The sequence below is a fragment of the Fonsecaea monophora genome (assembly GCF_001642475.1).
Source record: "Fonsecaea monophora strain CBS 269.37 chromosome Unknown Scaff13, whole genome shotgun sequence".
In the NCBI taxonomy this organism is placed as follows: domain Eukaryota; kingdom Fungi; phylum Ascomycota; class Eurotiomycetes; order Chaetothyriales; family Herpotrichiellaceae; genus Fonsecaea; species Fonsecaea monophora.
Window position 1 is genome coordinate 400,777 of NW_019173944.1, and position 22,571 is coordinate 423,347.

General features: G+C 53.2%; 11 protein-coding genes across 11 annotated transcripts; 4 read left to right on the top strand and 7 right to left on the bottom strand.

Moving 5' to 3' along the window:
- Positions 1 to 262: 262 nt before the first annotated feature.
- On the top strand, positions 263 to 2,227 carry AYO21_02925 (hypothetical protein; the record flags this gene model as incomplete). Its single annotated transcript, XM_022652901.1, has 5 exons — positions 263 to 393; positions 481 to 844; positions 913 to 1,364; positions 1,423 to 1,870; positions 1,934 to 2,227. 5 exons carry the CDS (start codon positions 263 to 265, stop codon positions 2,225 to 2,227), a joined length of 1,689 nt encoding a protein of 562 aa, XP_022514926.1.
- An 845-nt stretch (positions 2,228 to 3,072) lies between these two features.
- Positions 3,073 to 3,764, bottom strand: AYO21_02926 (hypothetical protein; the record flags this gene model as incomplete). The annotated part of the gene is made up of 2 exons (XM_022652902.1): positions 3,073 to 3,392; positions 3,500 to 3,764. The coding sequence occupies 2 exons, from the start codon at positions 3,762 to 3,764 to the stop codon at positions 3,073 to 3,075; spliced, it is 585 nt and encodes a 194-aa protein (XP_022514927.1).
- Positions 3,765 to 4,940: 1,176 nt separating this feature from the next.
- Positions 4,941 to 6,602, bottom strand: AYO21_02927 (hypothetical protein; the record flags this gene model as incomplete). Its single annotated transcript, XM_022652903.1, has 1 exon — positions 4,941 to 6,602. The coding sequence occupies one exon, from the start codon at positions 6,600 to 6,602 to the stop codon at positions 4,941 to 4,943; it is 1,662 nt and encodes a 553-aa protein (XP_022514928.1).
- A 689-nt stretch (positions 6,603 to 7,291) lies between these two features.
- AYO21_02928 (hypothetical protein) lies at positions 7,292 to 8,722 on the bottom strand (the record flags this gene model as incomplete). The annotated part of the gene is made up of 4 exons (XM_022652904.1): positions 7,292 to 7,601; positions 7,651 to 8,048; positions 8,097 to 8,505; positions 8,571 to 8,722. 4 exons carry the CDS (start codon positions 8,720 to 8,722, stop codon positions 7,292 to 7,294), a joined length of 1,269 nt encoding a protein of 422 aa, XP_022514929.1.
- Positions 8,723 to 9,466: 744 nt separating this feature from the next.
- On the top strand, positions 9,467 to 10,150 carry AYO21_02929 (hypothetical protein; the record flags this gene model as incomplete). Its single annotated transcript, XM_022652905.1, has 1 exon — positions 9,467 to 10,150. One exon carries the CDS (start codon positions 9,467 to 9,469, stop codon positions 10,148 to 10,150), a length of 684 nt encoding a protein of 227 aa, XP_022514930.1.
- A 356-nt stretch (positions 10,151 to 10,506) lies between these two features.
- On the bottom strand, positions 10,507 to 12,095 carry AYO21_02930 (hypothetical protein; the record flags this gene model as incomplete). Its single annotated transcript, XM_022652906.1, has 4 exons — positions 10,507 to 11,182; positions 11,265 to 11,386; positions 11,466 to 11,752; positions 11,819 to 12,095. 4 exons carry the CDS (start codon positions 12,093 to 12,095, stop codon positions 10,507 to 10,509), a joined length of 1,362 nt encoding a protein of 453 aa, XP_022514931.1.
- A 651-nt stretch (positions 12,096 to 12,746) lies between these two features.
- Positions 12,747 to 13,535, bottom strand: AYO21_02931 (hypothetical protein; the record flags this gene model as incomplete). The annotated part of the gene is made up of 1 exon (XM_022652907.1): positions 12,747 to 13,535. One exon carries the CDS (start codon positions 13,533 to 13,535, stop codon positions 12,747 to 12,749), a length of 789 nt encoding a protein of 262 aa, XP_022514932.1.
- A 1,000-nt stretch (positions 13,536 to 14,535) lies between these two features.
- On the bottom strand, positions 14,536 to 15,667 carry AYO21_02932 (hypothetical protein; the record flags this gene model as incomplete). The annotated part of the gene is made up of 4 exons (XM_022652908.1): positions 14,536 to 14,856; positions 14,941 to 15,266; positions 15,367 to 15,480; positions 15,571 to 15,667. 4 exons carry the CDS (start codon positions 15,665 to 15,667, stop codon positions 14,536 to 14,538), a joined length of 858 nt encoding a protein of 285 aa, XP_022514933.1.
- A 673-nt stretch (positions 15,668 to 16,340) lies between these two features.
- On the bottom strand, positions 16,341 to 18,281 carry AYO21_02933 (hypothetical protein; the record flags this gene model as incomplete). Its single annotated transcript, XM_022652909.1, has 4 exons — positions 16,341 to 16,536; positions 16,609 to 17,181; positions 17,262 to 17,339; positions 17,413 to 18,281. The coding sequence occupies 4 exons, from the start codon at positions 18,279 to 18,281 to the stop codon at positions 16,341 to 16,343; spliced, it is 1,716 nt and encodes a 571-aa protein (XP_022514934.1).
- Positions 18,282 to 19,136: 855 nt separating this feature from the next.
- AYO21_02934 (hypothetical protein) lies at positions 19,137 to 20,796 on the top strand (the record flags this gene model as incomplete). Its single annotated transcript, XM_022652910.1, has 2 exons — positions 19,137 to 19,636; positions 19,692 to 20,796. The coding sequence occupies 2 exons, from the start codon at positions 19,137 to 19,139 to the stop codon at positions 20,794 to 20,796; spliced, it is 1,605 nt and encodes a 534-aa protein (XP_022514935.1).
- Positions 20,797 to 21,373: 577 nt separating this feature from the next.
- Positions 21,374 to 22,528, top strand: AYO21_02935 (hypothetical protein; the record flags this gene model as incomplete). The annotated part of the gene is made up of 1 exon (XM_022652911.1): positions 21,374 to 22,528. One exon carries the CDS (start codon positions 21,374 to 21,376, stop codon positions 22,526 to 22,528), a length of 1,155 nt encoding a protein of 384 aa, XP_022514936.1.
- Positions 22,529 to 22,571: the final 43 nt, after the last annotated feature.

Consider the following 22,571-nt stretch of genomic DNA (forward strand, 5'->3'; position numbering starts at 1 on the left):
CTGTACACGGAGGTCAATCAAAGCGAGCCTAGATCAAACTTCTTCGATGGGTGATTGGCGTTTTGTCTGTGGATCTCCGCGAATCCGCGATATACGACCCATGCGAATCTGTCAGGTGCTGTTGTTGGGTTCCTTGTTTTGATGGCCCGGGCTGGGAATGCATATAAGTCATATGCACTTCCCCGCCTCCTAGGGCGCCTTCTTGAATTCTGTGTGCTCGCACGCTCGAAGTTCCTCCTCGAATCACTGGTAGTGATCAACCATGTCTGACTCCAAAGAAGTTCGCGAGGAGGCTGTACAGCCTCGCTCCCTCTCTCTGAAAACCACCGACGATGTCAACCGCATCGAGGCGCCCGTAACATGGAAGGCGTACTTGATGTGCGCATTTGCTTCGTAAGTCTCCTCCAACATAATTGCGAAGTGGTGACCACCTTTCGAACCTCAGCCTTTTTTTTCTCTAACACTGACAACACCATGCAGGTTCGGCGGTATCTTCTTCGGGTATGACTCGGGCTACATTAATGGAGTTCTCGGAGCAGACATCTTCATCCGGGCAGTCGAAGGACCAACTGCGGATGCCCTCAGCTCCTCGCACCAATCGCTCATCGTCTCGATCCTCTCAGCTGGCACTTTCTTCGGAGCTCTCATTGGCGGAGACATGGCCGACTTCATTGGCCGCAAGTGGACGGTCATCATGGGCTGTATGATTTACATGTTTGGTGTCGTTATCCAGATGATTACTGGAGAGGGGGATGCACTAGCGGCCATCGTTGCCGGGCGTCTCATTGCTGGTATCGGGGTTGGTTTCGAAAGTGCTATCGTGATTCTCTACATGAGTGAGATCGTAAGGACCAATCTCTCCCGTGGATGTGAATCCTCTTGTCAACTTAATGGTGCTAACACCATGGACAGTGTCCCAGAAAAGTCCGTGGGGCCCTCGTTGCCGGCTACCAATTCTGTATCACCATCGGTATCATGCTTGCTTCTATCGTTGTCTACGCTACCGAGGATAGACGGGATACCGGCTCTTACAGAATCCCGATCGCCATCCAGTTCGCATGGGCCATCATCCTGGCTGGTGGCCTCTTCACTCTGCCTGACTCACCGCGCTATTTCGTCAAGAAGGGTCGACTGGAGGAGGCCTCGATCTCGCTGTCGAAACTCCGCGGCCAACCACGCGATTCCGACTATGTGCAAATCGAGCTGGCCGAGATCGTCGCCAATGAGGAATACGAGCGATCCATCATCCCTTCTTCGGGCTGGTTCTCTAGCTGGGCGAATTGCTTCAAGGGAGGGTTGTGGGTCCAGAAGTCGAATTTGCGCAGGACCATCTTGGGCACTTCTCTGCAAATGATGCAACAATGGTAGGACTCCTTAACGTGCCTGAGACTATGTCTGGGTTACTGACTGCTCTTCTGCTAGGACTGGCGTGAACTTCATCTTCTACTACTCGACACCTTTCCTACAGAGCACAGGGGCGATCGACAACACGTTCCTCATCTCCCTCATCTTCACCTTGGTCAATGTTTGCAGCACACCACTCTCGTTCTACACCGTCGAGAAGTTTGGACGTCGTCCCCTCTTGGTCTGGGGCGCACTAGGCATGTTGATCTGCCAGTTCCTCGTCGCCATTATCGGGGTGACTGTTGGGTTCAACCACACGCACCCGGATCCGGCCGATGCGGAACTCAGCCTTGCGGACAACGTCGCCGCAGTCAACGCTCAGATCGCCTTTATTGCCATTTTCATCTTCTTCTTCGCGTCCACGTGGGGTCCGGGGGCGTGGATCGTGATTGGAGAGGTCTTCCCTCTGCCTATTCGTTCCCGCGGTGTTGCCTTGTCGACGGCATCGAACTGGCTGTGGAACACGGTATGTATTTCCCCGACAGGTGACGAGGTAACTAGCAGGAAATTCGCTGACGGGGCATGACAGATTATCGCCGTCATCACGCCCTACATGGTCGGCGAAGAGCACGGCAATCTCAAATCCTCCGTCTTCTTCATCTGGGGTGGCCTCTGCACGGCGGCCTTTGTCTACGCGTACTTCCTGGTCCCGGAGACCAAGGGCCTGACACTCGAGCAGGTCGACAAGATGATGGAAGAGACCACACCGCGCACCTCGGCCAAGTGGAAGCCGAGCACCACGTTTGCGCAGAGCAGGGCCCGGGACGGCGTGTTGGAGAAGTCGTTTATCGACGACGTCGCGCGACGCGGGTCGGCGTTTTAAGAAGTGGAAGTTGCTGCACAGGAGCTTTTGCTCTCGGCCGCTCACTCTCGGACAGACACAATACCCCGTGGCTGTGAGGTGCGGTTCAGTGTGTGTGTGTGTGTGTGTGCAATGGATGCAAAGCGAAGTTTGTGAGTCAGGTGATGGGGAGAGCGCGACTCCCCCGTGTAGTAGGATAGATGATGTCGATGTTCGAGGGGTGTTTAGGACGATGTGATTGATCCTTGACGCTGCTGCTGCTGCGATTTGTGAGTTGACGTATCTACCGAGTAGCGACTATTACTCCGTCGGTAGTTGACCGCAAGTCTTGACATTATATTCTGCTCACTTGTTCTCTCTCTCTCTCTCTCTGTCTGTGTGTGTGTGTGTGTGTGTGTGTGTGGTCATCAACCCCCAAACCCACTCTTCCTCTATCCCTTTCTCACCCAGCCCCGTCCACCAGCATCCATCCATGCTGTAACAGAGAGTCTTTGATTCAAAACCACAAACTGCGCAATTTCGTGCAATGTTCTATCGACCTACCGACTTCAAAGATAAAAAGACAGTGACTGAATACTGTTATTGGACGGCACCCATAGGGTAATTGACGCTTACGTGCTGGTATTTATGGGATTTGGCAGAATTAGATAGCGTTTCTTGATCGAACCACAGAGTACGGACTACAAGTGTCTTTTCACACTTTCCCTCTCAAGTTTTCTCAAAGTAAATCCTTGCTATTAGTACCACTAATACTCAAAATACCTTTCCGCATCCGAAAACGACCTGGTTGGAATACCCGCTTGCTTGTGCTGACCCTTTTACCCAAAGGACGAGCCTGCCTACCCTAGCAGCCTGTCTGCCCCTCTTCAAAGCCCCGCGACACCATTCTGAATGTGCGTCGCATACCACAAGATCTCGCACTTGGAAAGGCCCATCGGGGTGCCGAGTCTCTCATCCAACACGTTCCCCCCCTTGGCTTGGTAGAGGCTCATGATGGGCGTCTTGGACGCGCTGGTGAATCGCTTGCCGGCGGGCGCGGTGAAACAGCCCTTTGCGACGCGCTTGGTGCCGCCCTCGGTGATTTCCTGGTTCCAATATGCCAGCGAAATGCCCGGGCTGATGCTCCCTTTGACCCAGTGGGTCCAGGCCAACGACTTGTCGGCCGCAGTGGTTCCGTAGGTGCCACCTAAGGTAGACAGACGGGGGTTGGACAGATGTTAGTATCGCTGAGCTGGGGTGCCGACAAAAGACATACATTCCTTTTGGGTGAGAGAAGGGGCGTCATTCACGTACAGTAGAATATCTCTCCGTTTTTGACCTGGAACGGCGCTTCCGCTTCGGGAGGGGTGGTGAAGCGCTCAAAGTACGGGAGGCCACTGGCCGTGTATCGCGCCTTCATCTTATCGGGCGTCGACTGCGCGTCGATGAGCGGGTCGTACGCAATCACATTGAATGACGCCGCGGTGGGATTGGTCGTCGTTACTTTTGTGGTGACGGTCATGAAGAGGATGGCGCCGGGGAGTTTGTGGCCGTCTTTGACCTCGACGGGAAGAGACATCTCAACAGATCAGAAGAATTTCCCTGTCCAAAGGCTGGTTATGTCGAGTAAGGTGTGTGTGCTTTGACGGCAGGTTGGGAGATGGAAACTGGAAAAAGAAATGTAGATTCAGAGACTCCTTCAGACAGCTTTATATCTTGTGCGGGTGTTCATGCTGGTCTGGTCGCCAGTCAACATAGAAGGCGGCACGGGGGGCCAGAACACGTCGTGATTGACCCTCGTCACTTCAGAGCCATGGTTTCAGTGAGGTCTAGATCATGCACTGCTCTGTCACACTCGCGGAGAGCTGAGCAACCTTGACGACTGATCTCGTGCAGCAGGTGACTCGAGCTCAGCCGGCTGAGAGCAAGTCGCGTCGCGCACCTAGAGCACAACATAGAATGTCCTCACTGCCTGTGGATGCTGCTCATCTCCAAAATGAGAATCAGACATAAATGGGCCAGGTGGCTGGCTGGGTCCCGAATGCGGACGGTGAAGAAGGCTGAGGCTGAGGTTGAGGACGTGAATGGCAAAGCTGGACGATTCCAGTATGGGAAACCCAAGAAATCCATTGGGCTGAGTTGACAATCGCCATCAGACAGAGTTCGTGGCTTTTGAAGAAGATCCAATCACCAGATGTTCACAATGTTCAGGTCTGATTGTGTGGTGAGCTGATTCCCCCATGATGCTCGTGTTTACTCTCCATCTTTGCTGGCCAGGTTAGTGGGCGTCTATTGAGAAGTGCTGAAAACAACCATGCAGCTGACCCAAAAGGGCATTGTTGCGGAATTGCATGTTTTCAGAGACATGGCATTGGCTAAAACCTAACCCAAAAAGGGCCGATAAGTGAGAAAAGACCCTGGATTTTGAGTGAGCTTCTCCGCAACTATTTGACGTATGTCTAGTTGGTGGCGGTGGTCTAGACCTGGACAAAGTACAAGCTGGCAAGCCGGCTACCTAGCCCTGTTTTGTACGGTATTGCTCGATTCAGCTGCTCCTCCTGGTTCATTCAGCAGCGAGAGATTCGATAGATACAGCCCCGAATTTCATCGCAGGAAAGCAAAGGCGTGGCGGTTCTTCTCCTCGGACTCTTGAATGGTAATAACGTCGTTGGATTGAGTGGGCAGGGTCATGCCATGGAGGTGATCAGATCAATGATCCGTTCCCTGCTCACTCCTCGCGCCCACGCGCTATCGCTCAACGGCCTGACGATGCCTCTGATATATTTGATCCCTGCTCAACCGTAAAGACCTCGTTCATCACGTCAGACACCAGCTTCGACCTCTGGCGGATATCCTGTCTTGACAGCGTGCCGTCCTCGCAGACGTAATAGTCAATTTGCGTCGCGGGCACCCATTCAAAGTAGACGTTGCGCACAGTCACCATCTTGTTCCACAAGGGGGGAGAAGATGGTTGTAGATCCCAGTTGCTGGTAAGCTCCGACGCGTCATTGTCCTCTTCCGGGTGATCTTCCGCCGCCCCCGGATATGCAATTTTCTCACTCTCGCTGATACACACCACGGCGGCCTTGCCATCCGTGACGGCTTTGCTGACCAGAGCGGCGCCCAGAGAGCCAGTCTTGTTGCTCACGTCTCCGGCTTCTGATATCCGGTCGGCGCCGATAATGACCAGGTCGACGTCCTTGGCTAGTATCCCCACCGAGGCGTCACTCGCTAGAACTACCCGCAGGCGATCGTCAATGAGGGGGCCCGTGGCTCCCGAATCGTGGCGTCTCTGGGCTTCTTCCGTCAAGACCTTGGCAAAGCCCACGCCTTCATTCAGTGGGCGCGATTCGAGGATGCGAAGTTCTATTGACAACGACTCGTCCGCGTCGAGCGCATATAAGATCGCGGCTTTGATGGTCGAGGATGAACTCAGGGTCAGAATTTTGATCCGTGCCTGCTCGCCTATCTGGCCTTGAGCACTTGAACAGAACTTATCCTGCAAGAACTTCGAGAACTGGTGACTCACTTGTTTGGAGATCTCACCTCGCCGAGTGACGGACGCTTCAAGGCTTTGTCTGACTTTCTCGAGAAAATCAGTCGATCCAGGTTCAACTTGAGCCTTTGCCTGCTTCAACGCTGTGGCAATAGCATTAGATATCGCCGCCGCCATGCTTGGCCGCCCATTGAAGGCTAGATGGAATGCCTGTCGTTGAAAAGTCTTCCACCACTCATCGAAGTCTCTGTGTTGCTGCGTTTGTTGGTCATGTTCAACAATTTTGATCAGAGACTTCACCGCCATGGTGGCTAGTTCTCTTGCGCCATGTGAATGGTCGAGCCGGAGTTCCTCGAGCCCTTGATGCAATATGCTATTGGGATCTACCCAGACCTGGCCGAGCGTGACTTCTAGTCTGGGCACGCAGTCATCCAGTATCTTACCACTGAGGATGTCGTCAACATTCTGCCACTGGAAACCCAGATGCTCAAAGTTCATCTGGACCCCGAGCTTCTCCGTGTCGTTGTCATTGTCGACGGTTCCCTTGGTCAAGCGAAACGCAAACGGCCAGACTTTCCAGATGCGTCCCTTGACCTGGTGCTCACTTTCGCCGATAACCACAGCCTTTTGGTCGGTAAATTCAAAGCCAGCCCCTCGTCTCCACAGCTCGATCTGCTGAGGTCCGAATGAAGTCTCTTCTTTCAGTTCTCGCCAGGCGGCATCCAAGGGAGACTTGTCATGTGTCTCGATCGAGCCGGCAATGGGGGCAAGCTTCCTCCGATATGTGCTGACCTTGTCGGAGCGGCGGAACAGGAGGACCCTGTATGGCTTGGACGCGTATGGCTGATGAGGGAACAGGAGGACCGACACAACGGTGCGCCGTTCGAGGTTGTGCCCAGCTGCGGCAAGGGACTGAGCCATCATTAATATCGACAAGCCAAGATGGTTACGATTTCATAGTTAGGACAGATAAAAGGGCGAGGACGTCCGAGTATGCTTTAGTAGTCAATTTGTAAGTCTAGGCGCTTGGTATGAAGAATTAATATCTTCGAATTAGTCGATGGACAGATGCGGTTTTGGTGTCACACCATCGACAATCTCTCGGCTTGACGAGCTTCAGGGCGCCAGAGGAGGGTTTCCGAGATCATCCGAGTGGAAGCGGCACTACCTCGCAGGGTGGATTGAGCCGTAGTATCTGGAGATTGCCCCTGGTTCGTACCGAATATGCTGTGTTTGTTTCCGCTACGAGGTACATTATGTCCTTGATGCAACTCAATGAGATGTTGGGAGAAACCAGAAAATATCTGTCAGACAGAAACGTTTATTTGTCAGGTGCGGCTGCGATATACCGGAATAAAGATATTCCGGTCCAGTGCGCACGCCTTTGTTCCCGCTCTACGCAAAGTACGAGGTATTCCTCCATTTTGACCATTCATCCTGGACCCGGTACATTCCTCTAGCCTTCTTCAAGCTCAGGGGTGTATCTTCATGTACAAATCGATTGAAATACCTTGTTATACAATGAGACTTTGCTGTCCAAACCCCATCACAATCTCCCTATTGTACGGTAATGTTACAAATCGCAAACCATCAATACATCCACCCTAGCCTCAAGCTGCCACTTGGAATGGCTCTCGACAAAGACCCTCGTACTTGGTTGATACCGCAACAGTGTCCTGCCATGCAGATGCGACCTTCCTGTTCCGTTCCTTGCACGCTTGCGGTCCCGCCGTCACCACTCTCATCTGGCCCTGGGTTCGTGCCCCTTTAACTAAGGCCGACGTCCGTGGTTGTCTCTTTTCCGCGAATGTCTTGAATATTGCTGGGAGGCGCTCTTTCAGCTCACCAAGAGCTCGGTGGTCACCGTCTTCTACCGGACACAGATCTGGCAGGGCATGGCTGAGGTGGTAGCAGTCTTCCCTATTCGGATGTCAGCTGAGCAACACAAAGCAGTCCACGAATGCCTTACAATGCCTGGTTGGCACCTTGTCCAAGATGTGGGCTTGTGGGATGTGCAGCGTCTCCCACAAGCACAATTCGCCTGGTATGCCACTGATCTGGTGTCATCTCATCTCGGTCAAACAACCCAAACTTGATCATTCGAGCGGCGGACTGGATCAGCTCGGCGGGTGACTTGTCCTGCCAGTGCTCAAGGTGAGCTAGCAATTTACACTTCCTCTCGTCCATCTCGTCTGCGGTGATCAGTCCCCAAGAAGCCTCGGACCCGGTCTCTTCAGGCAATGTCAAAGCCCAGGATGTGACGTCGGGCGAGACAGGGTATGTAATCATGTGGACTCCCTCACCATAGAAGTTCTGCATGTATGGTTTGCCTTTCATTGCCTGCGGTGTCGAAGAGAGCCCGGCGGTCTGCAGAGCGGTCAGTCGTTGAATCCATCCAGGACTCGAATCACTCACCTGAGTAAGTCCACTAAACAGGGGTAGTCCCTCTGTGGTCCCTTTGTTTTTCAGGAGGATTCTTCTGGAAGCAGCCTTGATGCCATCACAACCGATGAGGATGGAACCTGTCACGCTCCGGCCACCCTTGAAATGAGCAGTGACGGTGTCCTCGGTCTCCTCAATCTCCTCCAATTCCCAACCTTCGCGCAGGTCGATGCCCATGTCAATCAACATGTCCTTGAGCTTCAGGTTCAGTCCAGTGCGCTTGACTCCCATGGCATGTTGCCCGTATTTCTCCTTGAATGACTTGGGCTCTGCTGAGTAACCCAGCACTTCCCCATCGGTGGCGCAGTCGAGAAATCCCTCTAGTGGGAGAGATTCTCGCTCGATCTCTGCTGTGAGGCCGACCAAGTCCAACACTTTCAATCTGTATCACAGTTAGTGCATGTACTCGGGGCCACATGCCGGGTGGCCATCATTCTCTAGACTGACCCATTTGGCATCAGCATTAGAGATGCTCCAACATCGCCCAACTGCTTCACTTTCTCAAACACAATCGGAGTGTATCCTTTTCTTTTCAGAAGGACGGCTAGAACTGGGCCTGCAACGCCACAGCCGATAATGAGCACGGTCACTGGAGCCATTTTGTCTTTTTGTGTATTATCGGTTCTCTTATTCAGGTCTTTCTGGTTTTCGGTTGGTGGTACATTTCACCCTCACCACTGGCGGCCATCATCCCATCCTTTATATCTCCCATTGGCACGCCTACCCGTCGAGATACTCTGCAACTGAAACAGCATTCTCTGCGAGCAAGTTCTCACAAGAACATGTCGCATTCTTCTTGGCAACAAGGCGCCCACTATGTCATCGACCGCTAAATTTAATAAGTCCAAGGTTGTGTTGGCTAGAAGGATTATCCGGAGAATTTCCCGTCGAGACGGCTTCGCATTGGGCGTTTCGCAAGCCTGTGAGCCTTGAAGAATTGGAGTCCACAGCTTAGTCACTAGCAGCAACAAAGAATCGGGGTATTGGCACCGCAACTTTGTCGCGATGTCGCTCTTTGCGCTGTTCCAGAGGACCCGAGGCTTTCCCCGTTTGCGACCCAAGAACCGCTTATTTCGGGCCCCAAGCGATCCTAGCAACGTTCTCCCCTCGTCTACGTCTATGGAGCAGGCCACCGTCATGGTTTTTTGAAGCAGTTGCATCTGCTGATGACTGAGAGCGATTGACTCACCGAGAGACAAATCTCGCGCTCTCGGGCGTTTCTTTTGTGCCGAAGGACATATACGTCCAAAACATTCGCAGAACTCACTCACTCGCACAGAACACGAAGCGAAGTACCTTCCAAGAGTGACTGACAGTCTACTCCTCGTCACCTTTTCCCCATCATGTCCACCCCCCACAGCTATGGAATCACTCTACCCAACGGCTGCACCATAGTCCACGGACAGGGCGCAAACATCAAACACCCCTTTCGCGACATCCCTGTGGAGATGCACGAGCTGGACCCCGGCGGCCAAAGGGCCTTTTCGGGCCAGTTGGGGTTAATTGAGTTCACGACCGACTTCCGACTGCCGCGACATGTGCACATTTCTTCTTCTTCTTCTTCGCCTTCGACCTCGATAGAGGCAGACACAGACACAGACACACGTCCTGCAACTGCGCAGGCGCAGACGCAAAAGTTCATCGCCGAGCGCATCGTCGTCCTCAACGGCGTCGCCCTGGTCGAGCTCAACGGCACCATCTACGTAATCCCCCCCAAGACGCTGGTGACCATCGCCCCGGGCGTGCCGCACACCTGGACCGCATGCCCGGCCGGTGTGTCTGTGCCTGTCGCGGGTGGCGCCGCCGCCGCCGCTCCTGCCGCTCAAGTGTACTCTGACGGCACGTTCCTCATGCTGTACGAGTACGAGGAACCCACGGCTTTTTTCCCCACGCGCCAGACCCGCACGTTGGGCTCTGTGGACGAGTACGAGCGCTGCGACGACCTCGAGGCCATCAGGATCCCGAGGCTGAGCGCCGACGAGGTCACCCGACGGTGCTCCTTCGTCTGGGACAGGACGCTGAGCTGAGTTCTCCGTAGTAGTAAAAGTACTCGAGACCTCGAGTGAGAAAAACGGCGTCGCGTCTTTGAATATATATATACATATACATGCATAGGTGGGGTATGTACTGTAGGTGTATATATGTATATGTATTTCCATTCGAGACTGGAAATAATCAATCAAGAGAGAAGAGGGGGGAAGGAGCAAGGAGTACGACATAATCCAATGAAATCGGATACAATACATGCGCGCGGAGGCCTGGCTTGAGTGACTCGAGGCGAGATGTAGAGTAACCAGCCAAGTATCCGGCAAGCCAGCCCAGGACAAAAATCCCTTTCTTTGTTTATCTGTTCCCCTATATCGCGTCTCCAGAGCAACCTTGCTCAGCCTCCTCCGACATTATGTGTAATGTGGCCGAAAGTGACACCTGGCGCAGCCGTGGCCGGACGACTGAAGAAACGACGGTCGAGATACGCCTCCCTCTCAGCACTCAGGTCCATCTTCGCCAGATACTTGGTGGCCCATCCCCAGGACGTGGAACCCCGCGAGGTCGTGTCTCTGACGAGCAGACACGCCCAGGCAAGGGCGTCCCCGTCGCACGTATCGTCCAGCCCGACCTCCCGGGCCAGCATGGCAATTTGCATCTCGACGCTGTGTTCGGACGCGTAGTTGCACCAGCGGCGCACGGTCCTCTCCAGCCAGTTCACGTAGGCTTGGATCGCCACCGCGAGCACCCGTTCCGTGGCGCCCAGACCGGACACGGCGAGGATGTCGTGGCCGAGCTCCGTCATGGAGTCGTGCGGTCCAGGGGTGACGCTGTTGTCCGCGAGCCACTCGCAAAAGAGCTGGAGGAAGTTGATGCACTGCAGGCTGAGCCGGCGTCGCAGGGCCAGACAGGCCAGGCCGGGCGGGAGTTTGGATATTTTGACCTGCAAGGCTCGAGGGAGCGGTAGGGAAGGATATTCCGCAACCGAGTCACTGGCGAGCTTGAGCCCCTGTGCTTCGTCCTGGCTGCGTTGGGTCTGTTGGCGGTGCAACACAGCGGCAGACTCAAACATCCTGATATGTACCCGAGACGCGGTGTTAGCGGATGCACAAGAAAGCTGCCCGAGCGTCAAATTGACGTTTCATTATTTCTTACCCAACAGCCGATATCTTCAAAAAGCCACTCCACCCCAGGGAATCGAGCCCTCCGCGGAGTTCGACGATGCGGCGGACGCCTTGGACGTGTGCCTTGAAAGCAGCATGATCATTCAACATGCGCTGCACTTGCCACATCAGCGAGGGGTCTCCAAGAGATATTCCGTATAGCGGCACAGCGAGAAAGCGGGAGCAGCCATACGTAGACAGAAGCCATTGGGAAGATGGTAGCGAGGACAATGTCACTCGTGCAGGTCGCCGGATCTCGCAACGCGTCTCGCAACTGGACGACAGTATTATTCAGGTGGTAAATGACAGCCCTCGACAGACGCGTCTTGCTGTCCATGTGAAGCCGCTGCATGGTCAGATTCAAGGCGATCATGGAACTGCAATACATAGGCGTCTGGAGCACGTTGGTCCTCATGATCTGATGCTGGGCCGGGTTGTAGTTGCCCAAGCTCAGTGCGAGCGGGCACAGGACTTGGAAATCTGCAACATGAGCGTCGAAAGAGAACAGTCACACAAGACTATCTCTAAAAAAAAAAAACAACTTACGGTAGTCGAACCCGCTCATGGCATCGCACGTGTTTTCCACGGGAAGAGTCCAGAAAGGGTCATCTCGCAAGCCGCCAATTTGTCCAGATAAAGAGATTGCAGACGCCTCAGATGCATCAAAATAGCTTAACAGCAGAGTGTTTTGTCTGCGAGCTGCATCTCTTATTGCCTGGCGTCTTTTCTCATGTTTGATACGAGCGTGATGGGCATTGATGGCAGCTAATTCGGGGTTACGGTCAAAGTTTCCGATATTTCTGTTGATGAATGTGACAAGCATAGCGGTGGGTTAGGACAGGAAGAGGCATATTAGATATTCAGACAGAGATTGTCGATAGAGGCGGATGGGAGGGTAGAGCATGGCGATCATGTTCCACATCGAAATGCATCAAGACAAACAGTTGCCAAGACTAGCTAAAGCAGCGCATATATACAGCCATCTCGGGACACAATTGATGCCGCCTTATCCTGGCCACCATCTTCCTATCTGTAGAGTCGCAAGGCTGCAACCCCAGGTATAGAGAGGTTTAGTAATGTGTTTGCTGCATTAATCACCTTGAAGAGACGCCGATATTTACGGTTTGATAAGAAGCTTCCCACTAGTGTGTCTTCCCTCGAGATCCTATATTGACATAACCGTCAGCCTGGTAACCTTTGTAAGGGAGGGATTCTCTTACCGATTGTGCCTTTGCCACTTCCTCCAAAGGATATATCTTGTGTATTTTGACACTGACCTTGTTGGGGCCTTCGAGCAAAGTAAACCAGTCTCGGCAGGTTTGTTCAAACTCCTCCCGAGTGGTGAGGTAGTTGAACAGGGACGGACGAACCAGTTTGTTGTTCTTTGCGGACAGACGACTGCGTGGTTCGAGGCGTATCGAGTTAGTAACGGGTCTGGAGCAGGAAAGAGATAGCTGGAGTAGAAAAGAGAAACTCACGAGATGGCAAATGGTGGAACCGCACCACTGGCATTCCCGAAGCTGACAAGAGTCCCCTTCCTCTTGGTCACCTCTAGACTGCCATCAAACGTATCCTTCCCAACCCCGTCGTATACAGCTTCGCAAAGCTCCCCGTTCGTAGCCGTCGTGACCTCTTTAACCCAGTCAACACCGGGCTTCCGGTAATCAATGACTACATCTGCTCCAGCGTCCTTTGCCCACTTGCATTTCTCCTCTCCTCCAGCCGTAGCAACAACCCGCGCCCCGATCCTCTTGAGAACCTGCACAAGGATCAAGCCAACACCACCGGCTGCGGCGTGTACCAGCACCGTGTCGCCCCGTTTCACCTTGTACGCTTCTTCCACCAGTCCAACCACAGTCAAACCCTGCAGCATACCTGCCACTGCATCTTCGTCTGATACCCCGCTGGGCACCTTGATCACCTTATCCACTGCCACGGCGGAATACTCTGCATACGCTGACACACCCAGCCACACGACACGATCCCCAGCCTTCAACCCATATTTGGTAGCTTTGGAGCCTGTAGCTACGATCTCGCCGACAGCCTCACGCCCACCAATTTCGGGTTTGGGTGCCGGGTAGAGACCCGTGCGGAAGTAGATATCGATATAGTTGACGCCAACAAGATGGTTCTTGACCAGCACTTCGTTCTCTTTGGGCGTCGGGACGGGTTGATCCGTCGTAAACCTGAGAACATCAGGGCCTCCGGTCTTTTCGGTGACGACGGCTTTCATGGTCTTGGGTATGGTGGCAAACGAAGACATTGCTCTAAAGCGACAAGAGGGCACTCCAACGACGGGCGACGACAACTGCGAACTGAAGCTCGATAATCGTCGGGTCCACTCTGGGGATATAGGCTTCCTCAGCGAAGCAGCGGCAGAGGTCGATATTGATGCATGCTGTGTGAGTGGCACTGGCCCGCACCAAGCAACCATCGAATTTGTCAGAGGGCACGCCTTGATGGAGTAAGGCAGACGAAGTCGAACTGACATGGTAGGGGCTAGAGACGGCATTGTGACCGTCGCCTTCCAATAGACTTGATTATGGAAGAGGTGCCTGGGCTGGTTGCACGATGATCCAGAACGGGTTGTCCCTCGTAGTTTATCGGGCCTGAAAATTTATCCGTCCCGCAATTGACAACAACCTGAGCTTCGCACTAATCAGGTTTGTAATGCATGCGGATCATTTGACGTTTCCGCAATTCGAGTTGCTGATGGAGCGACAATGATCTGACGACAATATCTCATCGTCCAAGAAAAGAGGCAAGACAAGACGAGATGCACAGATGTAAAGGGGGGCGGGATGCGGTCCGCACTTGCCGCACTTGTTACCGAATAACTCGTATTACTCAGTACAGCCTTGCGGGGTGGGGCCTGCCGCGTCTGGACGTGGATGCGGAGACTGACAGGCATCGGCCCGAGAAGTGGCCAATCAGGCTCCGACCGGCTGGACTTCCACTCTTGATATCCTATGTACAATGTACTCGCATAAGGACAGATGGGTGACTGCCACAGGGATGGCTCTCGAATGCAGGACGATGATGATCCTGACGAGTCACGCCGACTATCACACGTCGCTACTGAGTTGCCTCAGAGTGCAGGGTGTGGACGATCCATTACAGAAATGAAGTATACGAGTATGAATAGATCGGGAAGTTCTTTCCACTATCGCAAGACTCGACGTCAAAGACGGTCACAAGTCCTTACCGCCATGGCAACACCAACACCAACGGCGGCCTTGACCCCCTTTACAAAACAGTCGTCGTCACCAGGCCGTGTATCCGCCATCAACGAGTAAATCAGCCCCAGTCATGTACGAACTGGCTTCGGAAAGCAGGAACACGACGGGTCCCCGATAATCCTCTGGGACCGAGAGCCGCCTCAGCATGGTCTCCTGTGTCCACGTGGCCTCAAGGCTGCCCTCTGAAAGAACGGATGACGACATTGGGGTTCGGATGACGCCCGGGCTGATGGAGTTGACTCTGATCTCGGGCCAGCCGTCGCAGTGAGACCATTCAGCCGCCAGATTGCGGGTCAATTGATGGACGCCTGCTTTCGAGGCCGAGTATGCGGCAGTGCCGACGCCCTACGGACATTGGACAGAGTTTCGTGTCAGCGGGATAAGCCCTGACTTCATATAATAAGGGCAGTTGAAGAGTAGATCCCTCACCTTGTTGACGACGTAGCCGCTCATACTGGCTATGAAGACGAAGCTGGCTGACAAGTTTCGCTTCCTCACAATGCGCGCCGCAGCCTGAGCCACGATCAGCGATCCAACGAGATTGACGTCGATGATCCGCCTAGCTGTGTCCAGGGGGAATGTGATGGAGTCCCCCAGTATGCTGATGCCGGCACAGTTGACAAGGCCTCTGAGCGGAAACCGTGAGCAAGCTGACGCCTTTTCAAAGACAGTCTCCGTGTGTCCAGCGTCGGATATGTCGCAGCTGTGGTAGCTCAAGAAGGCGCCAACGTCGCTACTGATACTCCTCAGATGTCCTGACCAAAGGACTGTATTAGCATCCTCTATGGTCACCTCTATTCCTGGCATATTGGGAAAACCGAGGAATAAATCCCTCCATAGAAGAGGTGCACCCACTCCAGCTTGCGTCGGACGGTTCATTCTGTACATAATCGACCGCGATAACATCGGAACCTGCCTGCAACAATGTTTTGACAACTTCTCGCCCCAGGCCACCCGTCGCACCAGTGACTATCGCGCGTGGTTCATGTCAGCTCAGCTCAACAGGAAGCTAAGCAATGGCTATGGTTGGTCCGGTGATCTGATTCGACTTCGACATACCGATAACACTTCTTGCATCAAGATTGAACAGACTCTGTATATTACCAGTCTCGTTCTTTGGGTCCGGCCCTGTCTCCTGTCCTTCTGTGGTGATCATGTTGACCGCAAGGGAGTATGATACTTCCAAGAAGGCGAGTGGATGCTTTGCTCTTGTTCTGTTATTACCAGTTAATGCGGGGGAGAAGATCCCTCGGCTCTGGTCAAACTGAAAAAGGCCCAGCAACATGCATTATAAATTTTCAAACACAGATGCGAGAGTTATATTGTCCGGATTGAAAGCCACGAGAACAGTTACCACACACCTCATATAGCCATGATAGCATTCAATGTGAGTGATTGTTAACACCAGCGTTAAAGCTCAGAGAGCCTGGGTACTATCTCCTCTTCCAGTTCACCTACCCAGTTTTGATGTTCCCCCTCTTGAGTGAATCTGTCGTGTAACCTGTCTATTTGCTCTGGGACCATTCGCCAAGTAAGCGAGGGCGTCAAGAGTGCGGAGTATGTCCCGCCGCAATCCCTACTAGCCACGACCAGAGCCGACCAGGAGTCGGGACATGCGGGCCGCAAGCCGCCGTGGATGGGAAGCTTTTGTAGAAGATTGGCTAGCCCCTAGCGAGAACGGATGACAAGAAGGAATAAAATCGCATAATCGCCCCCTCTCCCCCCTTCGACCACCTCTGTTGTCCACCACGGCCCCGACAGTAAGAACTGGGAGGAGAAGCTTCTCCCCCTGACTCAATCACAAGCTGTTACACCGACACACCGACCAGCTAGCCCATGCAGTAACGCTGCTTAGTGGCAATCGAGCAGGCAATTTGCAAAGCACATTCGAGAGCCGAGCCGGGCCACCCCCAAATCCTGAGCATCTCGACCGTGCGGCCCTGCAGCATCTCGACGTCGGTGACAAAGCCACGAAGTGCGGGCGACTGAAACGCGAGAGATATGACCAAGAGGCAGGTAAAGCAGCTAAAGAGAAGGACGAGTTAGTGATCCTGATCGAGGGAAAGACAGCAGCCTCTCCTGCTGGTCCCAACTTACTATTGCGCCGCAGAATATGTGTACGGAGACCTGTGTGACAAGAGATGGCCGGCGGTAAGGATGTAAGCGCGACATGCGCAGAGACAAGAATGGCACTTTTCAAGGACCGAAGGAGGGATGGCGGCAGTCCGATCCGACATCTGAGACGTGACATACAACACGAATGGCCGATATATGTTCTGTTTCGAGGACCAGTAACGCAGGCGAAGCAAACAACCGTTCTTGCCGTCGTGGAGGTCACTGGCGAGGTCCGGCTTGATTGCCTCCGGAAGCGCATTGTACCACGTTTCCAGCTGGCGGTCGAGCTCTTCGCACACCCTGAACAGCGAATTGCTTGGACCGGGACGCAATCTCGGCGTGGCCAAAGTGTCCAAGCCGCGCCCAGCATAAATCGCCAGGCTGTCGGCAAAGTAGACGGCACGGTGGATCCGATTCTGTAGAAGCCGCACGGATATTTCGGCCAGCGAGTAGAGATTGTCGGCCGTGGGTGACTCTCCGTATCGTGGAAACGGAATGGAATCGACCAGCAACTCGATGCCGCTCCTCGGTTGGTGAAAATCAGCTTGGATGTCACTGGACTCGCGAATGCAGTCAGGTATCTTTGCCCACAACGTGAGGGAGTCGTGTTGTAATGTGTGAAAAAGTGTGCGTACCATTCAATAGTAAAGCAAACCCAGCTCAGGCGTGTGATTTCCTGGATCTCCGCGTCGGTCGAAGACATATCGTTACACCTAGTGGAGCCGTCGTGAGGGTTAATTCCATCCAATACAAGCCGAGAGAGGAAACACGAGAGGGATTTCTCACCGGATCAGCATCTGCTGTATATTTGTGGCAGCCATGTGTATGAGTCTCCAGGCCATCAACGGCTCGACAGAATAGGTAAAATAGAGCGAACCCAGAATGAGGCCCTGGCAGAGCTGGATATCGCCCCGAAAAGACAGGCTCCAGGATCTGAACAGAATACGGAGTGCCCTCTGAACCAGCCTGTCCCCGGAACAAGGGCCAGACTGATTGCCAACAGGATCCGAAGCCGTGGCTCCCAGGGCAAGGAGGGCCAGGAGTTTCGCAGACTGGTTATCTCTGCCTAGACCCTTTCCCATCGCGACCTTGTACTCCTCTGTCAAGTGGCGTGGATCCAGAAACGGATGGAGTGGATGGACCAAGTCGAGGAACTTTTGGAAATATTCATCAACTGTAGCTCTGGGAATGGCCTGGTCCTCGTCGCCGGAGACATGCGACGTATCGACAATAACCTGCATCGCTTCTGGCGGAGGGCGCCGGTTTTCGACCTCGAAGAAGAAATCTTCTGGGAAATCCCCGATCAGATGCCTCAACTGCGGCAATGCGAGGAGGCTCCCTGCACCTGTCTGGTGGCCCAAGGGGATTGTGAGCGGTGGAATGGCCTCTAGATCTGGCCGAGACAGCGGGTCGTCTTGCAGGGCGAGAGAGAGTGTAGAGAGTGACCGCCGAGGGCTCTCATAGGATTGACTGGCGACATTCCCCTGCGCCAGCTCGCTGTGGCGTCGACCTAGATTGGTCTCTGGTAGGAGGGATTGGATAAGGTGTGATTGTAAGGCCTCGAGCGTAGTCACCTGTCGCTGTAGAATGTTCTCAATGGTATCGAGACGACGTGCCAGTATCTCGACGGCAGTATTTTCATCCCTGAGCAGCATCAGTTCAGCGACAGGATGAATGGGTCTGGTCACGGAGACAGCATTGTACTTGTGAACCGCTGGATCCTGGTATGTACAATCCAGGCCTCTGTTCTGACACGACCTGCAGGGAAGACCACGACCGTCGCACCGTCTCTTCCTATTGATCAACCGGGTCAGTGCCGGGTGTTGTTCGTACTGGTGACTTTGACCCACCGAAGGCGACAGGAGATACACGCCAAACGGCCTCTCTTTGGGTTGGTGCTCATGACGGCTTCTGTTATAGTACACGCTTCGAGACGACAATGTGACACGGTCAAGAGAAAAGGGCTCGGATGATACAAGCGGGTTGAGTGGGTATCATTAGTCTGCCTTGGTGAAGATATCGTTGAGGGTGGGAGGAGGTCGGAAGCCACGTAGCGTGGTGAACTGAGCGTCAGATTATCCAGGGTACACGGCTGGTAGGAGATCAATAGCAGCAATCAATCTCGATCTTGTTCTGCTTGTCCATGTTCCGGGTTTCGACAATGACGGATGATCTTCCGCCCCTGGATGGGGGCCATGGCCTGAGGTCGCTAGAGTCTCTTGGATGCGTCTTTGCTATTCGCCCGCTCTTCTCTCCGCCCTGCATCGTAATGTAGTTCATCGTACAAACATGCTTGAATAGATCGATATTTTTCTCATCGAGGTGTTGTTCGAGTACAATAATAGCTGTGGTTACCACTCAGGGCATGTCATCAGTCCTGATGTCAGGGGCTCCTCTATCTCAAGTCGATGTATACATATATTCTATATTATACATAACACATACATCTCCACCACCTTCGCCGCAAAAGATGAACGATATTCAACAGTTGCACCGTTCTATCACTCAGGATGCCACCACCGACTGTGCCGACAGCAACACCTTCTGCTTTTCACAATGACATCAAGTGCCCTGCCCTTGACAAAGAGTCAAGCATCACCTATCTCGACCTAGACTTTGAGACTAAACTATATCTTCCGCTGACAAAGAGTCCTCTTGGTGAAGCCAGCCCAAAAGTGAAGGCTCCAAAACTTGATCGCTATGTCCGTCCTTCTGAATGGTCGTCGGCTCGGAAGAATACAATGCTCTGTATTGCTTGTGTCGCAACAATCTTTGCGTCTTTTGCGGCGAGCGCATATTCCCCTGGCGCTGAGCAAATGGCAGAGGAATTCCACGTCAGCCATGTGGCTGTGATGGTGGGAATCACATCTTTCAACATGGGCTTTGCCATTGCACCGATGGCTCTAGCACCATTCTCCGAAGTCAGGGGCAGAAAGCCCGTCTTCCTCGCCAGCGGCATCGTGTTCCTTGTATGCAATATCTGCTGCGCAGTCACTCCAACATATGCAGGGTGAGAAACCGATCAAAAGCACGTTGGAAAGTAGACTGACGGTGACAATCTGCAGGATGTTGATATCCCGCTTCTTCGCTGGAGTTGGTAGCTCGACCTTCTCGACAATGGTCGGAGGCCTGGTAGCCGATATCTACCATGCTCGAGATCGCAATCTCCCAATGGCTCTTTTCTCTGGAGCAGCTGTGTTGGGCGTGGGCCTGGGTCCTCTTCTTGCCGGCTTCATAGCCCAAGGCACTACCTGGCGCTGGATTTTCCATGTCCAGACGGTCGTCATTGGAGTTGTGCTCGCTCTCATGGCTGTTCGCTTTCGGGAGTCTCGAGAAGACGTGATCCTGCGATCAAAAGCCCAAGCCTTGAACCATTGGTACGAATCACGAGAGCAGGTCGGGCTCTTTGATCATTACCACTCTCCATCTACCACGCCTCCTCAACGTATACGCTGGAAGATAGAGACAGGTGCTGTGTCGGCGCCTTTGAGAAAACAGGTTGCCGTCTCCCTTACACGGCCATTCTGTCTTCTGTTCACTGACGCGGTGGTCTTCTTCTTCTCCCTCTGGGCAGCTTTCAGCTGGTCCGTGCTGTACATCTGTCTGTCGTCCATTCCGCTTGTCTTTGGACAGACGCATGGGTTTGAACCGGCGCAGTCCAACGCCGTCTTTGCATCTTCTTGTATCGGTTGTCTGGTTGCGACGGCACTGGCAACAGTCCAAGAGGACTTGACGAGGAAATTCCTGAGGACGACTGTAAAGAATGAGCCTGAGACTCGTCTTTACGGCAGCTGTCTTCAAGGCCCTCTCCTTCCCATCGGACTATTCATGTTTGGTTGGACGAGTTACCCCTCGATCCACTGGATGGTTCCCACCATTGCCATAGGCGTCGCCACCATGGGAATCCTTAGCATCTATCTCGCCGTCTTCAACTACCTGGCAGATGTGTACGGTACATCCGCGAGCTCGGCGATTGCAGCGCAAAGCTTCTGCCGCAATGCTCTGGGAGGAGTCTTTCCTCTGGTGACAACCCAGATGTACAAAGCTATGACGACGGGCGGTGCGTCAAGCTTCTTGGGCGGGTTTGCAGCTCTCCTCAGCTTTGTCCCTTGGGTACTTGTCTTCTATGGCAAACGATTCAGGGAGGCGAGGTCTGTTTACTCCAAATGACTACGTCGCTCACCACAGCCACCGACAATGCGTATACACCTTGGAACCAGCTCCACCCTCTAAATATCGTCACTTTTGGCAAGAATTGAGGCGGAAAAGTGAGTCATCGCCCAGCACAAACTTTAGTACTGCGAGGCTGCCAAGCCGCGCGCAGTGTGGTACTCGAATCGCATTTGACATGGATCCTCGGTAGCCATACGCAAGAATGTGGTACTGAGAATGAGTCCTCACTAGTACAACGAACGACTGTGGAACACGCTGGAACTACACATTTAGACATTAAGTTGATGCTGGAGCCGAAGCCACCGTGTTCCATATAAGGACCTTGGTGTTTTATATAAGGGCCTTGTGCCTTCCGTAATTTCCTGAACGCTCCTTCTCCTTCCTCAGCTGATCAGTAGACGATAGACTCTATTTTCGTTACCTCTTATAATGGCCTCCGGAGATATCGGGGCTCGACTGGAAATATAGGTTAGTCAGCCGCCTGTTATATCTGACGTATAGCTAAGAGATAGGTGAGGGTGCCTACAAGCTCAGAAAATCTCCTTTATTTGTCACTGACTCTCTCAAGCCACCCATGGCATCTAGCCTACAGTATGCCGGCGAGATGTCCGGCTTAACTTGTCTTGATGAGACCTGTCTTCAACAATATGGTCCAGAACAAATCCTGAGCCGGATGTTATCGACAAAGTGCTACATCTCTACCACTTCCCCCCTCGCCGCCCAGGATAACGCCGCACTCAAAGGCTTCACGCAGATAGGGAAGGGTCAATGTGGTACTGTTTGGGCTTTGACTGGCACCAGCAACGTTTTGAAGGCCGCGAATGAGGACAGGGAGGACCAGTTGTACAACGACTATTGCAAACATGCTCGGGTCGAAGAGGCCCTCCAGCAAACATTTTCACGCTTCAGACGTAACATCAACCTACCCAGGCTAGGCACCTGGATCGGACCTCGCAATGAGATGTTCTGGAATGAGCACCGTGGCTATTTTCCCGAAACTCTCGTCCGGCCTACGGATGGCTTCCTCTCCCAACGGATCTTTCCAGTTCCATTACCAGTGCGCTCGGCTCTTGTTGACGCCTTCGCACCCAAAGGTGTTAAACAAAACAAGGAGAACTTCTTATCGCAACAGGAAAATAAGGACTGCTTGATCCGCATTTATCTTGGTCGAAGACAAAGTCGACCAACAACTAACACATTCAGACTCCGCAACTTCGACATGACGGTTAATGAGATGGAATTCTTGCGGCTCGATACTGTACTGTACGCCGAGACTCTGGCGCAGACGTTAGCAATTATCCACTGGAAGGCGAAACTTGATGCCAATGATGTGGAGTTCGTTTTCGGCAGTGCGCCTACTGAAAAGAGACGACCTCTCGCCGCCGAACTGGAGGCCACAACCAGGTTTGACGTGGGAAGGGTCGCTTCTGAAGTCGAGTTCAGACACCGATCGATCGGTATTTGGCTCCTCGATTTTGATCAGTGCAAGGCTTTTCCCGAGGATATGGATGGTGTCAAACAGCTCGAACGCGGCTTTTATTTCAATGACCCCTACTATCCTCGTCCGGTCTCAGAGCACCCAAAGGACGTTAGCTTGTGGAATGCCTTCAGGGAGAGCTACCTAGTCACGAGTGCTGCTTTTACGACGAGTGACATGCCAAGTCAATTTATTGATGCTGTTGAAGCAGAGGGAAGAAAGAGAAGACGTGGTGGTTCTATATTCCGGTAGAGTTGCCCTGCAGGTTGGTGATGAGGGCGTACACTAAAGGTAC